The sequence below is a fragment of the Melanostigma gelatinosum genome (genome assembly GCF_949748355.1).
Source record: "Melanostigma gelatinosum genome assembly, chromosome: 15".
In the NCBI taxonomy this organism is placed as follows: domain Eukaryota; kingdom Metazoa; phylum Chordata; class Actinopteri; order Perciformes; family Zoarcidae; genus Melanostigma; species Melanostigma gelatinosum.
In genome coordinates this window covers 1,336,299-1,352,409 of record NC_136648.1, presented here as the reverse complement: position 1 = coordinate 1,352,409, position 16,111 = coordinate 1,336,299, and the positions used below count along the sequence as shown (strand labels likewise).

At 45.1% G+C, this 16,111-nt stretch overlaps 1 protein-coding gene across 1 annotated transcript; it reads right to left on the bottom strand.

The window, feature by feature from the left end:
• Window positions 1-5,245: 5,245 nt before the first annotated feature.
• On the bottom strand, window positions 5,246-13,503 carry cavin4a (caveolae associated protein 4a). The gene is made up of 2 exons (XM_079285057.1): window positions 12,656-13,503; window positions 5,246-7,522 (listed from the first exon to the last, which is right to left on the bottom strand). The coding sequence occupies exons 1-2, from the start codon at window positions 13,061-13,063 to the stop codon at window positions 6,941-6,943; spliced, it is 990 nt and encodes a 329-aa protein (XP_079141183.1). The 5' UTR covers window positions 13,064-13,503; the 3' UTR covers window positions 5,246-6,940.
• Between the last annotated feature and the right edge of the window lie 2,608 nt (window positions 13,504-16,111).

The following is a 16,111-nucleotide window of genomic DNA, read 5'->3' as shown; positions in this document are numbered from 1 at the left end:
ATCCAGCATCCCTGATTCATATCCCAGGAAATGATTTCACATGTTATCCACGTCATCGTCATCGTGAACGAAGACATTTCAAAACGGTAAACGCGCACACAGGGTTTGAGGGAAGGGAGGTGGACGGTCCAGCAGAAAGCGACCTTTTATTGAGAGAACCCCATCATGCCCCCCCCCCCCTAAAGAAGCAGGCGTTGAAGCTGTTAATTGCTGTGTGAGCACACTGAGCTCGCTCACAGCTTCATCAGTGTTCTGCTTCCTCTGCCGTCTGTCAGCAGAAGGTGTCGGCTCTTTAAAACGCTGGATTTGTCATTTTGGAATGAAAACAGTGTCTTCTTCACAGCTTGATGAGTCATTGTGAAAAAAACAGTGCCAGGAGAATATAGATCCCACACACCGAGCGCTCCGTTCACACACACACACACACACACTGATTCCCACATCATGCAGTTGAGAGATGATGTGTCTGAGTGCTAAAGCAGAAGTCCTTCATCGAACTGATGACTCTTGGCTCAAAGGTGATCGTGACGTTAAAGTAGAGAAGTAAAGGAGAATATTCGTGTACGTAAAGGATAAAAGCAGGTTATGGTGACTTTGTAGTTTTGTCTACGACAGAAATATATGATATTGTATCTGATATTGATTCCTCTCAATGTTTGTAGCATTTCATGTTCATGTATCAGAATGTCATCACCAATGGCTGCTTCACTTCATATGACAAATAATCCGTCATAGACATCCATCACAGTTTACAGAACAGCTGTTTAAACGTTGACCCGCTCAGTTTACCTGTTTGACGATCAGGTGACCATTGAATGAACCCGTCTCTGTGACATGACCAGACAACAATGAATGAATCTCAGATCAATGCTTCAGAAAGACGGAATGGATCTCGTGCAGCTGCTGCCTGTGTGTCGAGGCAGAACACTTTTCCAGTCACTCTGAGCGGTTAATGGTTCGTCTGTTCACTTATTCCTTCCTCCTGTTGGAGAAGCTGAGACAAAGTCATTAAAGCCTCCAATCAGGGGGGGGGGGGGCACAGGATATATGCAGAAACAGAAAAGACTCATCCGGCAGTCGCTGTTGCATTCGTTCAGAGCGAGTGACGTATTGAGCGAGCGTCATTGAAGGTGACGCGGTACAATAACATCTTTAAAGGCCGACTGACAAACACAGGACCTTCACCAGGGAGACCGCTGTTTGTGTCCCGTTGGCTTTAAACCGGTTACGTAATGTTGTTACGGGACGCCGAAATGCTTACAGTGCTTCTGGGTATAGAACACATCAACAGTTTCCACTTGCAGGACAAAAGACCAAGTGACGCAGCAACAGTTAATTTGTATTTATTAAAGCACAATATAAATACAACAATGTTCTTTATATAAAAACATAATCTCCTTTTCCTTCTTTAAATGTCGTTTTCAAAGCCACACAGGAGCCGGTTTCAGGAGATCTGCCATATTTTCAAGCTGGACATCTGTAAATAAAACAAGTATTAGAAAAACATATTGACGTAGACCAGTTTTGAACGTCTCTACACCGGAGACCATAGACGTGTCTTCAACGGAACGATGCTGACCTGGATATTACACAATATTGTTTATATATTGCCATAACCCAAACAACAATGTTTTGACCATGATCTGTTAACGTTAGTACAGTACATTAACTAACACACATGTGTACTGTTTACTGTTCGTAAACTGCTAACGCTACATGCTAACAAGCTAGCAGCCTCGCCCGCATGATGATCATAACATGATATTAATGGTATGGTAATAATATTTCGGTTTGCAATACTGGAATAAAGTAGTTCAAGTACTTACAGAGTACGTCGTTAGCGTGAAGCCTCGTTTATTCCGTCAGCTCGTTCACTTCCTCATCACTCAGTAAGAGCTAGCTAGCCTACAACTGAACAAACCATCAATATTTTAAAACAAATTGGTGTTTTGTGACACGTTGATATTGTAACCGTAATTTAGCCGGTTCAACAGATGGTTAAAATACGTCTTCGACGTTCAGACCCCATATCAACGCTTTTTCAACCAGAAATCAACGTTGAAATCCGGGTTAGTGCTTCGTATTAGCACAATTTGTAGAGGAGGAAAAATTATAGTGTTGCAAATCACGTTTAAATCTGGTCTAAGCGTGAACGTCTTTTCAACGTCGACAAATAGTCGGCAAAAAAAGTTTCACTTTTGAACCAATTCTGAACGTCTTTTCAATGTCGGGCATAGACGTCTTTTCAACATCTTTTGAACCAAAAAATGCTCACTGGGTTGCTTCATGTATTTAGTGTCTTTTCAAAATAAACTTCTAAGATAGGTTTACCTTTAAGACCTTTGTTTGGCTTAAAATAAGTATATTTGTGACCTAAATGAAGTCAGTTTGTTACGTAACGTGCGTTAGTTAAGTACGTATGTTAGGCAACAAAACACGACCTGGACGTCGGTCTGCTGGGTGAAATTCCTGTTTGTTTGACCGGTTCGACTTCCCCTCCTGTTGACAAACTGCAGTTCCTTGTAACTTATTGGCCGTTTTATGCACTGATGCCGATGTGAACAAGAAGCTAACATCAGCCGGTAAAGCTCTAGTTCCATTTTACATTCAGTCCGACGATCGGATGGATTTCTGGCAGAACCTTTGGTCTTTGTCTGCAGTTTCAGTCGTTCAACAGTCTGATTTCCAACATGGCTGGACAGAGATGTGTTTGATGTAAACACATATACTACATCTCACCAATCAGCTGATCAGACAGAGGACTTCCTGTGTTCATGTTATTGATTAAATCAGGTCGTTTCCTTTCAGAGTAAAGCTCTGGAGCAGCAGACGTCTCTTCTGGTTCTCAGATTGCAGATCATGTCATTGATTCTCTCTCTTGATACGCAGTCAGACCACAGAGCGTCTTCTGTCTTCCCTCATCTTCACAGGGTTCATGTTGCAGCTGGTCCGTTTGATTGGACTCTGTGAGGCAATAAGGGGCCCGGTGTTTGTTTTAGGGCCAATAACTTCTCACTCGACAAACCGTCCGGCCACACAGGAGACGAGTCGGACTGTAAATTCCCCCCCGAGCGGAGCGGAATGATGGCATTTCATTTAGACGCCGAAACGCTGGCGGACGAACGCAATCTGCAGAAGTCTGCTGACTCAGTTGAGCGTTCGTGTTTTGCTCGAGACAACATCCGAGTTTAGAGGTTTAATTTGAGCCGGATGAATGAGAGAGAGGAGAGACGGTCTGAGCCTGAGTGAAGATAAGCAGAGGACCAACGGGTCCGAGCTGATGGAGAGGATCAGAACAATGAGTTCTATAAACCATGACATGCGAGTCCTTCTGTACTGTCCTGCATTTAACTTAAAGATGATTTAAATATGCACGATTAAAACATTTTCAATAACATTGAATTTAAGTGTGAATTTTCTTTTCATTCGTTTCTCTAATATGCTGATAATTAATGTTATTTGGTCTTATTTTTGATTGTTATAGTTTATGTATGAAATCCTCACGATCATTGAGCAGAAAGGTTGAAGACAGCAACAAATATCTGTAAATTACAGTAAGCGCTCTGAAACAGCTGCTGAACTAAACGGAAGCTGGGATTTCAAATCGAAGGCTTTACAACAAGACAACTTCTACAAATACTGTTATTATTTCATGTTTTTCATCAGTGTGATATGAAAACGCGGTGCGAAAAATCCGTGCATGACTGTGCAAATTATTCGTGTTGCTGTGTTCCATTTTTTGTCAAATAAATAAAAATCCGAAATACAGCTTGCATCCGCTCCACAACATAAACATGAACGACACGTTACATGAACTAATCCGACTGAATATTGTTCACCAAAGTTGAATTTACAGATTTACTTCCACGATCAAATCCACGAATCAGAATGAATGGAATTTCGGTCCAAAGCCTTCAAAAAATGATCAAATATTTCTCCTGAATATTTCCTTTTTTACGAGGGATGTAATACAGTTTAGTCGTATAAAACACAAACAACTGTAGTTCAGTTTTAGTTTCTGTGTGTTTTGAGACAACATACGAGTTCATACAGGTTTTATGAGAACTTTATTTATAGAAAAACAAAAGATTAAATGACAACACAGCTGTGTTTCACTGTAAAGAGTTCAAACTGGATCCAGATGATTGTAAAAAATAACAACGAAACAGCTGAGCTGTTCAAATCAAACAATCAAATAAACACGATTAATCTACCGCATTAAACTCACCATCAACACAGGTTCACTCACCAGGAAACAAACAAACACGTGAAACAAAACAGCAGTTTAAAGCTAAACAGGAAGTGCAGAATACGATAATATCTATAATATGAGAGCACTACACAAACCTCTACAGATAATATGAAGAGCATCTAAAGACCCCGATGAAAGCTGTGACCTCAGCGTGCTCACTAAACCTCAAAAAGAAACGATGAATATAAAGCAGAAGAAACAAATTAAAACATTCATACGCCAAAATTCAGCAGCGCTCAAAACCCTTCAGAGGAGTCAGACCGCCATCAACCCTTCAGAGGAGTCAGACCGCCATCAACCCTTCAGAGGAGTCAGACCGCCATCAACCCTTCAGAAGAGTCAGACCGCCATCAACCCTTCAGAGGAGTCAGACCGCCATCAACCCTTCAGAAGAGTCAGACCGCCATCAACCCTTCAGAGGAGTCAGACCGCCATCAACCCTTCAGAGGAGTCAGACCGCCATCAACCCTTCAGAGGAGTCAGACCGCCATCAACCCTTCAGAAGAGTCAGACCGCCATCAACCCTTCAGAGGAGTCAGACCGCCTTCAACCCTTCAGAGGAGTCAGACCGCCATCAACCCTTCAGAGGAGTCAGACCGCCATCAACCCTTCAGAGGAGTCAGACCGCCATCAACCCTTCAGAGGAGTCAGACCGCCATCAACCCTTCAGAGGAGTCAGACTGCCTTCAACCCTTCAGAGGAGTCAGACCGCCATCAACCCTTCAGAAGAGTCAGACCGCCATCAACCCTTCAGAGGAGTCAGACCGCCATCAACCCTTCAGAGGAGTCAGACCGCCATCAACCCTTCAGAGGAGTCAGACCGCCATCAACCCTTCAGAGGAGTCAGACCGCCTTCAACCCTTCAGAGGAGTCAGACCGCCATCAACCCTTCAGAAGAGTCAGACCGCCATCAACCCTTCAGAGGAGTCAGACCGCCATCAACCCTTCAGAGGAGTCAGACCGCCATCAACCCTTCAGAGGAGTCAGACCGCCATCAACCCTTCAGAAGAGTCAGACCGCCATCAACCCTTCAGAAGAGTCAGACCGCCATCAACCCTTCAGAGGAGTCAGACCGCCATCAACCCTTCAGAAGAGTCAGACCGCCATCAACCCTTCAGAGGAGTCAGACCGCCATCAACCCTTCAGAGGAGTCACACCGCCATCAACCCTTCAGAAGAGTCAGACCGCCATCAACCCTTCAGAGGAGTCAGACCGCCTTCAACCCTTCAGAGGAGTCACATGTCTGACAGACGACGGACCCTCATCAGCGCAGAGCAGTTAAGACCGGACTGCGTCGCAATAAAGTTCATGCAAAGGTTCATCAGCTGCTGCTCAACCGAACCTGAACCGGACAAACGATGTGCTGTTCGGCCGAGCGTTTAGTCAAATCACGCAAAACCTTCGTGGGAAAATATGTTTAAAAATGACGCAGCAGACGTGTTGAACATTGTCTGGATGAATATATTTCAGGGAGTTGAGGCGGTTCAGAGACGTTCGATGCATTCACGTCAGCGCTAACCTTTGCATTCATGTTTTCATTGCATTTGAATAAAGTCCTCCTAAAGCAGCCGCTTCCTGACCTTTGAACCTTCGTCCACTTTAAACATTTACTCAAGAGAGAAACGTCCACCGAGGCTACGACGACCAGTTGGCGAAACAGCTGACCAATCAAAACGGTCCACTTTGTTTTCTTCAATTAAAGGTGTTTGATTTGTTGTATTCTCGTGTCTATGTGCTCTATTTCATTTATAAAGAGGCACTTTGAATTGCACTGTTGTGTAAAGACGCTACACAAATAAACTAACGAACTACATTCATGAAATGGAGCTTTGAAGGTTGCTGTGAGACAGAAACATAAAGTATGTTTTGTGTTGGTGGATGTTCGGCTTCAGAGAAACAAAGCAGTTCATTCTGACAATCGCTCTTTTATTTAAGTTACTGTAATTTAATCCTAACCGCTAACCGGTATTCCAGCCCTCCGTGACCAACTCTCTGCCCCCTGAACCTCTCGTGTTGCAGCGTTTATGAAATGAATGCTGGGTAATGAAGTCCCTGACTTTGCTGAATGTCTATCTAAGCGATCGCTGATGCTGCTTATAAGCACGTCAACGTTTGTCTCCTTCCTTCACTTTGCACACAGAAACCAGTCCGATGTTGTTTCCTCTCCGGGCGTCTCAGAGACCAGCTGAGTCCTGCACCCACCAAATCTTTGTCTTTGTACCCCCCCCCCCCCCCATTTTAGCAGTATGTTCAATATTATATGTACATCCAGGTGAAAGATCAACATTCATCATCCTTCTTTTCCTTCCAGATAAACCTCACTGTGCACTGTCACCCTGGTTACCTGGGAACCATCTTCACATCTCTGAAATAGTTTTTCTTAGTGAATTCATGTCAAGGTGTTTAAATCATTTGATTGTTAAAACCTGTCGGCAGATAACATCTGACAGAGTAAATAGACTTTCATAAATAACCAGTGTCGTATCTCGAGAACTTCTTCCGTTTTAAAACATTCTTGCAAATATAAATAGTCCATCATCGATGTCGACCAATCACAGACCTTCTCTCTAAATCCTCAGCATTCACGTGCTTCCTCCATAGTCCCACCTCCACTTTCGTGTCCCACCTCCACTTTCGTGTCCCACCTCCACTTTCGTGTCCCACCTCCACTTTCGTGTCCGATCCGATCTACTTCCTGTAATCCTCTTCACCTATCCGGGTGGCGCCGGCCTCCTCCTCCACCGGCCCCTCCCTCTTGGTTTCCATTGGGACCTCGGTGTAAGCGACGGGCTTCTCCTCCACCGGGGCCTGGTTGTGGAGCTCGGCCTCGGCGCCCTCCTGGCCCTCGGCGACGGCTCTCTCCTTCTTCAGCTTGATGCGGAAGGTCTCTTTGTTCGGCGCATTCTTGGCGATGTTCTCCTTCAGCCGCTCGCCGGACTGCTTCAGCCGCTCGCCGGCCTGGTGCATCTTGTCCCTCCGCTCTGGCGGCATGACCTTCTCGCCCAGGTTGTGGAACTTGGTGCCCAGGTTGCCTTTGGTTTTGCTCATGTTCTCCTTGGAGAAGGCGGCCTTCAGGGTCTCGGTGCTCTTCGCGACCGATTTCTTGAGTCGGGCGGCTCGCGAGGGGTCGGCCTCCTCCACGCTCAGGTACTCCTCGTCCGAGGAGAGGTCCAGGGGGACGTCGTAGGAGTCGGGCTCGACCTCCAGCCCGTCCAGGCCGGATCCTTTGGGAGACTTGGTGACGGCGACCGACGGGACCTCGGTCTCACCCTGCGGAGAAGAAGACAGACAGGACAGTCAGGACGACAGGTCTAGAGAGAGAGACAACTGAAACCGGAAGAGGAATAAAAACCACTAAACCAGCAGCTATGCAACCCATTAACATCTCAATGTCATCCTGGTCAATGTTGAAATCATAGTTCCTTCATGGTGATGTTGGATTTCACATCAATGTGATGAAGAAGATTAATTGCTCAGAATTTTAAGCCAAAAACAGACATTCTGGGTATTTGTGTCCGTTGATTTCACCACATCACAATTCAGAGGATAGATTTACTATAAATAATAAAAGAGTGTCTGAGTTGAAGGCAGCAGTGTGGCTGAACCAGGCGCCAACCTCCAGTTCTGAAGAGTGAAGCCAGAGCTTCATGTGTTAAAGCTGCATTCTCTCTAGTGACCACCAGGGGGCGACTCCTCTGGTTGTATAGAAGTCTATAGAAAATGACTCTACTTCTCTCTTGATTTATTCCCTCAGTAAACATTGTAAACATGAGTTTATGTCTCAATCTCTAGTTTCAAGTCTTCTTCAATACAGCATGATGTTCATTTAGTACATTATGGTCCATTTAGAGTCACACAGACCATAAAGCAGGGGATGCTTTAGGGCGGGGCTACATGGTGATTGACAGGTCTCTACGTCACTCCTCCTCAGTCCAGATATGGTCACTTCCTGTTCACTGGTTGAGGGGAACATAGAGCGTCATAGTTTGAATCGTAGGGTAAACGTATTTAGGCTAAACAACAATGTTTTTTCTAAACCGCCACCGTTTCACAACGTTAACCTGGTCCGGGACCTTCCTCTGAAACTGCACTGGATGCAGAGAGATGAAACTGATATTGGGTATCAGAAGGTTTTTAAAAAGCCCAGTTTCCTCTGAATCTTCTTACTTATTGTGCATCTAGGGAACTCTTTAAAGTTCTGATCGCCCTGATATGTTCATAACATTCACTTCCACAAGGACCTCTCACCGTACCGGACTCACAGAGATGAAACCGATACCAGACTCCTCATCCGTCTCGTCTTTCCATTATGGAATAAATGACTACGCTGCTCATTGATGCAGGACCAGATAGAAAACATGATATTCCTCTGAGAGTCTGTCAGACCTGCAGCCTCTGAAAACACTGGCATCTTCATGGGATCAAGTTTTTCTATTTTTACAGATGAGGAGAAACCGAGACTCTTTCAGACAGGAAGCTGCTGGCAGGAACACAAGATGGCCGCAAATAACAATGACACCATCTGGTTTGAGCAGTGGGGCGAAGTCGGTTGTGTGATGTGACCTCTTGTTCTTGTATTTGTGCCTTCGTGCCGTCATCGCTCAGCTTCTCTCGTTTCCAAACAGCAGAACGATCACAAACTCAAAGCCAGTAGCGTCTCTGAGATGACTCCCTGTCCTCTGACGTCCAGTGTGGTGAACAGCAGACGAGGCCCCGGGTGTGAAACCAGCAGACATTCATCTTTTTCTTATTAGCGCCCCGGCCGTCATTATTCAGCCGCTGGCGACGGCCCGCCTCGAACAAACCGCCTGTTGCTTCCTAAGTTAAATGACCGCATGCCGAAGCTCTATATTAGGAGATGAACGGAGGCCTCAGAATAACCGTCATGAGGAAACTCGACACTGCGACCGTCTCCTCCTGCAGGCAGACTGAGCTCAGCCTGGACTCAGAGTACAGGAATACAAAGAGGAGGCAGGAACCGGACTCTGGCTCGTAATCTGAGGACCACCAATGCATGTCCTGAATCCTGTTAGACTACGTTCACATTCCACTGTTATTCTGAATATGAGGTTACAGCAAATTCCATATGACATCATATTGTGAATGAGCTGTTATTGTGAATGGATCATGTTGAGAGTAAACGATCTGTGATATGTTGATATTGTTCAGGTTCTAGGATCATTCTTTGGACATGTATACAGCTCATTCACTATATATATATACGTATATACATACACGTATGTATACAGCTCATTCACCATCATAGTCTCTCTCTGTGCGCTGAACACAAACCAACAGTTAGTAGAGCTGCAGTAGAGCTGCAGTAGAGCTGCAGTAGAGCTGCAGTAGAGCTGAAGAAGAAGAACAGAAGAAGAACATCATGAAGGACTGGGACACCAACAGGTTTCTGGAGATGAACACATGTGTTAGAGAAGCTGTTTGAAGGAATGAAAGAGGTCCAACAAGTCCTCCACCTCTGGACCACGCTGAGAGAACATCTGTGAGCTCCTGATGTTCTCTTTGACGTTTTCAGACGAGATGAACGACGTGTGAGGACGTCGAGCCGTCAAACACAGAAGAGAACGACGTCACCGTGAGATTCACTGAGGATGAGGACGAGACATGAGGTCGTTTTTAATCTGAATATGAACGTCTGCATTCAAACAAGAACATTAGTGCAATATTCACTTTCATTATCCATGTCAACAGATTATTAGGAATGTTGTCTTTTTCAGAACAAGAACCAAATCAGAATATTTGCCATAACTTGCCTTTGCTAAACTAAAGTTAGCTTAACTAAACTTACCATAGCTAAACTAAACTTAACTAAAGTTAGCTAAACTAAACTTAGTTAAACTAAACTTAACTAAAGTTAGCTAAACTAAAGTTAGCTTAACACTAAATGTGGCCCAGAATAGGTCCAGAATAGGCCCAGAATAGGCCCAGAATAGGTCCAGAATAGGTCCAGAATAGGCCCAGAATAGGTCCAGAATAGGCCCAGAATAGGTCTCTCTGTCACGGATCCACAGCAGCTGTTAGCAGCACATAGCGCCCCGCTACTGTTCTGAAGTCTGGACGTTAACGAGGACAAGATGGCGCTCTAATACCGGCTGCTGAATGTATATCTGCAGAGACGTTACAAAGATCTTCAACATCATGAGGGGTTTGGTTTAGTTTTTAAAAGCTTTCCCAACGAGATGAGAAGAGTTTGTGAGAAACCTGAATGAGAATGTACAGCTGACAGGTACAAACTCTGAGCTTTTAGTGTTAAAAGTAAAACCGAGACTTTAAACAGGAGTTTAGTATTTTGGTCCTCCAGTCACTGAATCCCTTCATATTTACTTTAGCGATATCTTTCAAGCTATTTGTTTTTAACCTTCAACAACCTCTTGAATCCTGGAGATAAAAACTCATGTTTTCTACATTATAGGCTGTTTTTACTTATTTCAACATACTTAATCTGTTCAGAATCCATCACTGGTTTTGTCGATGGAGTCCGGTGGCTTTGAAAGTAAAGCGGTGAAAGTACACGGTAATACACCGACGATGGATAAATCCCAACAACATCCTGTAAGGAACAATCTGGTGATTGAAAGGGTCCGTTTAACTGTACAGCTCAATGAGTCATTGTCATACCACCAGAACAATTATTAACTGTCCAAATTAGGACATCCTGTTTATTTATTCTGTTTTTGTTAAGCCAGTTAGGATTCTCTCATTTCTTCAAATCAATCATTTGTGTCACACATGTCCAGTAATTTGATCTCTCAATTAAGGAAAATTGTTTTCCCGAAATAATAAATTAATCAAATTATTTTCCTGCTTCTCTATAAACCGCTTGGATTTATCTTTGTTTTTATGGGAAAACATGGCGACACAGCGAGCACAATTCAGCACTGCAGAGGATAAACGATTTAGAGAATTGTTAAAAATGCAAAATAAGAATATTAACAACCAATCTGTCAACTCTGGACTATTGTCCTCCCTCAGGTTTGATGTCAGTTAGTTTGAGTTTGATTTAACACAAGAGTGAGCAAAATATCATCTGAAATATTAAAACAAAGTTTTGACTCTTTGCAGGACAAGACGTGAAAAACGTCTTCTTCTGTTGCTCATCCGACCAGCGGCACAGCAGGTTAACGCGCTATGAGGACATCTCGTCAACGCCTCCTCGATCAACACAAGAGCCCCGGAGCGCCCCCTCTCTGTGCACCGTTAACGGACGTGTCTCGTTGGAGACGAGGCGCCTCGTTAGGGTTAGTTTTCAACGAGATGACTCAACAGGAACATTTGTTCGTGCAAACGCTGATTTCTTGGGCACTCAAGACGTCATGTACTTCCGTGCACCAATCAGCATCATGTGAATCAGAACGCATCACAGTTTGTTTGTTTGTCTTCTTCTGTTGCCAGGCGACCGTTGATCTCTTCATAAACCAAACTTGTACATCGATTGTCGTGTATTTCATGATTTATATTTAACATTATCACGAAAACTGCAACATTGCAAACCATATTTTCACTTTGTGGAACTTGTAACATAATTGTATCTAAAACATTCATGAGTTGATCTGATGTTCACTGAGCGTTTAAAAAAAGCTTTGTCTACTTTATACCAGATTACAAAGATTACAATTACTTCATTTGTACTTTTTAGGGGCCGGGAAATGTGAAATCATCCAGTGAATCGCAAGCAAAATTTAAATATATGTAAATATCAGCTGCTAACTTGGCAAACTTTTGAATAAGTGGGGGCGACCGTGGCGCACTGGGTTAAGCGGCCGTCTGGGAACCGGAAGGTCAAAGGTTAACGGTCAACGGTCCCGACTGGGACGTGTCACGTGTCGAAGTGTCCCTGAGCACCGAACCCCCGATCAATGGCAGCCCACTGCTCCCCATACAGGGATGGGTCAAATGCAGAAGTCAAATTTCGTGTATGTGTAAAAAATGTATATGACAATAAAAATGGTTTCTTCTTCAATAAGTTTATCTTGTTGGAATTCACTGGATGATCAGGTGACGACTCCATATTCATATGATTGCTGATGATTTACTCTTGTGTTTGCCCAACAAGTGCTGTTGTTGGGCAATGCGTAATAACGTAATAACGACCATTTGCCTTCTTGTGAGGTTATCGTGGAATATTAAAAAGTCCGACCAAACCCCAAAATGTTAAATTTTCAACATGAGAAAACTAACATTTGCAACACTGAACCTCACAAAACTGTTGGTAGTTATTTTAAGGCCAACAATGATTTTTTAACATAATGTCCCGAAAACAACCCTTCTGAGGGACATGACAACCAACAGCTGTGTCCGTGCACAAATCCAATAGGTTGCATTTGGTGACTATTTCACAAACTGCAGCCAGACTGCGTTGCATTCAGAACACTTGCTCTTGCTTACCTGGTAGATGACCACGCGGAACTTGTTGCGGGTGAGCAGCTCATCCTGCGTGGATTCAACCTTCTTGACGCGGACGTTTTGCTTCTCCACGCGCGCCCGCACCTCCTTGACGTTGGCGCTGATCTTGCGGGTCTTCTGCAGGAGCTTCTCCACCGTGCCGCCGGTGTCGGTGTGGTCCTTGGCCAGTTTCATGACGTCGCCCTGGATGGTCTTGATGTTGTTCTCCAGGTCCAGCTGACGCTCCTCCATGCGCTGCTGGGAGGACTGGACGTTGTCGATGATGCCGGCCACGCGCTCCAGCAGAGACAAGATGGTCAGGGCACTGATGGGGTTCCCGGCCTCGTCCTCCACCCCGACGATCTCCAGCTTCTCCTGGACGCCCGCCGTGCGATACTTGTGCTGATCCATTGCAGGGGGAAGATCTCTCACTTAGAGTTTCTTTTAACGGTCGAAGACGTGTGGTTTAGTTTGGGTGAAGGGGACCAGGACCAGTAACGTTACCAGCAGGGAGACCGGAGAGAGTCAACACCCAACCGCAGTGACCCAAACTCAGGTCTGGGGACGGGAGGAAGGGGAAACTCCACCTACACCTCTCAAAAAAGGCTTCAGGATCCAAAACGGAACCTGAATTCAGCCCTCATCGGGATGTGGGCCAGGCAGTCAACTCAGATGGGAGCGGCAATGCTCACACCAACCAACCCCCAGCTAAAAATAAGAACTCTTTGCAAGGCGACACTCGGACATATTGGGAAGACACAAAGCAGAGGATGATGGAAATCCCCGTCCAAGTCATGCTCCGCTTGGTCAGATCGACTCATAATTTTCCGTTATTTGCATATGTTCACGCTAACAGCTGCGATTTCATGTACATCAACAGCAGCTTAGGAGTAATTCTGCAGCTCCACGGTGACAAATGCAAAGAAGCCACAGTTGTCTGGTCTGGTTACACAGTGCTGGCGTGTTTTTTTTGGGGGGGGGGATTAAACATGGCAGCAGCTGCCCTGTTCCTTTCCCATGGGCAGCAGAGTCCAAGCATTGACTGCGACTGAGGTCTGAAGCTCTTTATAGAGGCGACTGACGGAGTGTCAAAGCGACACTGCTTTTGCTCTGATCAGCCACTAACGGATGAACGTGAGCACGATGTGTGCTGAGTTCACCGCCGTTCATATGTATTCAGTGTGCTGATGAACTCAAGGTCTTTAAGATAAGATTATCAAATCACTTTCTTTGTCACCTATTGATGGGCAGCTCATAAATACACATGGATGAATATAACAGTCATGAAGCCGCACCTATAAATACTGCAAGGATGAGCTTTGGGGCTTCTCATTTTTCGTCTTGCGTCGCTTGCACGAGTTTGAAAGAGAAATGAAAGTTGCTCAGTGCCGCGTGAAGCTAAAGAAGTTCAACTTCCGAGTCGATAAATACCCGGAACCTCCACATTACGGGGCCCATAGAGCACTATCGTCGAAAGTCGAGGAGGATCCACTCTACCCACCATAGCGTCCCCAACTACCCCAACTACCCTCAGCCGCCGTCTGAGGAGGCGCTACTTTAGGATCAATGAATGAACGTTGGATCATGATGGACGTTTTGTGCAGTGTGTTGGTTTGGAAACGACCGACGGCTCAATGTGTTCGACTGAAGCCAGCAGCTGCTCCTGTCCCTGAATACCCCCCATCCCACTCTACTCTTTAACCGCTATATTTAGTCAGAGAGGCATGCTGAGGCCCTGCCTCTCGTAGAAATGTACAACACATACGGATATGTTTCCTGTGGAGAGGCGGTGACCTCTGCTCCGGTTCTGGCTTCTGCAAACCAGCAGTTCTTAATTAGACGGGAGCGTTTAAACCGACAGGTGGGTGGAGACTTAAAATGATGACATGCTGGAGGCGGGTCTTATCCAGCATCCGCAGCTACGAACAATATTTGTACTTAATTCGTATCTACGTAGTTTACTCAGTAGTTCACGATCTGTTCCTAAACCTAACTAACTTTGTATGTTCACACAGGTCACTGTCAATCATTTGTGTTTCTTCAGTCACACACACACACACACACACACACACACACACACACACACACACACACACACACACACACACACACACACACACACACACACACACACACACACACACACACACACACACACACACACACACACACACACACACACACACAAACCTCACATGATGAAGAGATTAAACAAATAAAAGGAACATTTCTCTTAAATGACACATCGGCACCAGGCTGTACATTAAAAAAACATTTCCTTTTTTTATTTTGGCAGAGACCAGAAACAGCCTCTCAAAAGTCTACATGCAGAATATTAACATGTCAAACACATTCTAGTCACATTTAGAGAAGTCACGGCTGCGATGGTCAACCAGTAGAAACACGTTGCTGCGACCTGGAGACAGAAAAACAACTCCTGTGACGGAAAAATAAAAAAGACAAAGAGAAGACAAACCTCAGCACAGCCTCAGAGTTCCAGCTGTTTCTTCTGACCTTAACATCTAAATCAGTTGTTTTCTGGAGGTTGAAGTGTAATTGTCTTCTTGTTTTTGTCCCGTTACCCAACAGATGCTGTATAACGTTAGCGCGACAGCTTTGAATCCTGTGAATATTTATGTACACGTGCAGCGTATTCTCACTCATCATGATGAGCTGCCGTTAGTCAAGTATGTAAGTTGTGTATCAGAACTACGGTAAAAGAAGTTGACTTGGTTTCACACGGGACATGAGCAGCGGTGTCCTGGACCCATCCATCCACCCGAACACGGACTTTGTCTCCGAGTGTCTAATACTGACACAGATGGGTTAACATTGGAGTAAATAGAAGCATACCGACACTAAAGGGTGCCTCAGTTCGTGGACATCGGACACCGAGGGGAATCGATATTTGACGAGTTCGGAGTAAGAAAGGGTTGAGATATCAGCCAAAAGTCAGTCAGCTTCCTCGCTAAACATATCTTAACTTGCCCCTTGAATGAATGAAAGGCCATCATTGCAGCTCCTGCTTGAGGCCGAGCTGTGGCCAGCTGAGTCGGGCCAATCGAGGCTTAGCGTTGGTGCACTTCTGGCACCAGAGGACTGAATGCGGGCGGGTGGGCCCATATATGGCTGCAACTTTCTGGGGCTGCAATCAGACTTGTGGCTGAGAATTAGCCCCAGGTAGCAGCTCACTGCTGTCCAGTGGCTGCATGAGCTGGACCAGCGTACTTGGGCCAACTCAGCCGGCATCATTCATGATGGTGCCTGATCTGATCCAAAAGTGGCACCGGAGAACAATAAGGAGCACGATGCCTAATTGAGGAGGTATTTGTACCATCGAGCAGTTTCTGTTTCTTTCTGGACTCTTCAGGTCTCGTTACCTTAGAAGAAAGTGTTGACCGATTCGCTTTAGTTTCATTTTAGCCACTTGTCCCGACGATTCCTTTGAAACTAATTGAT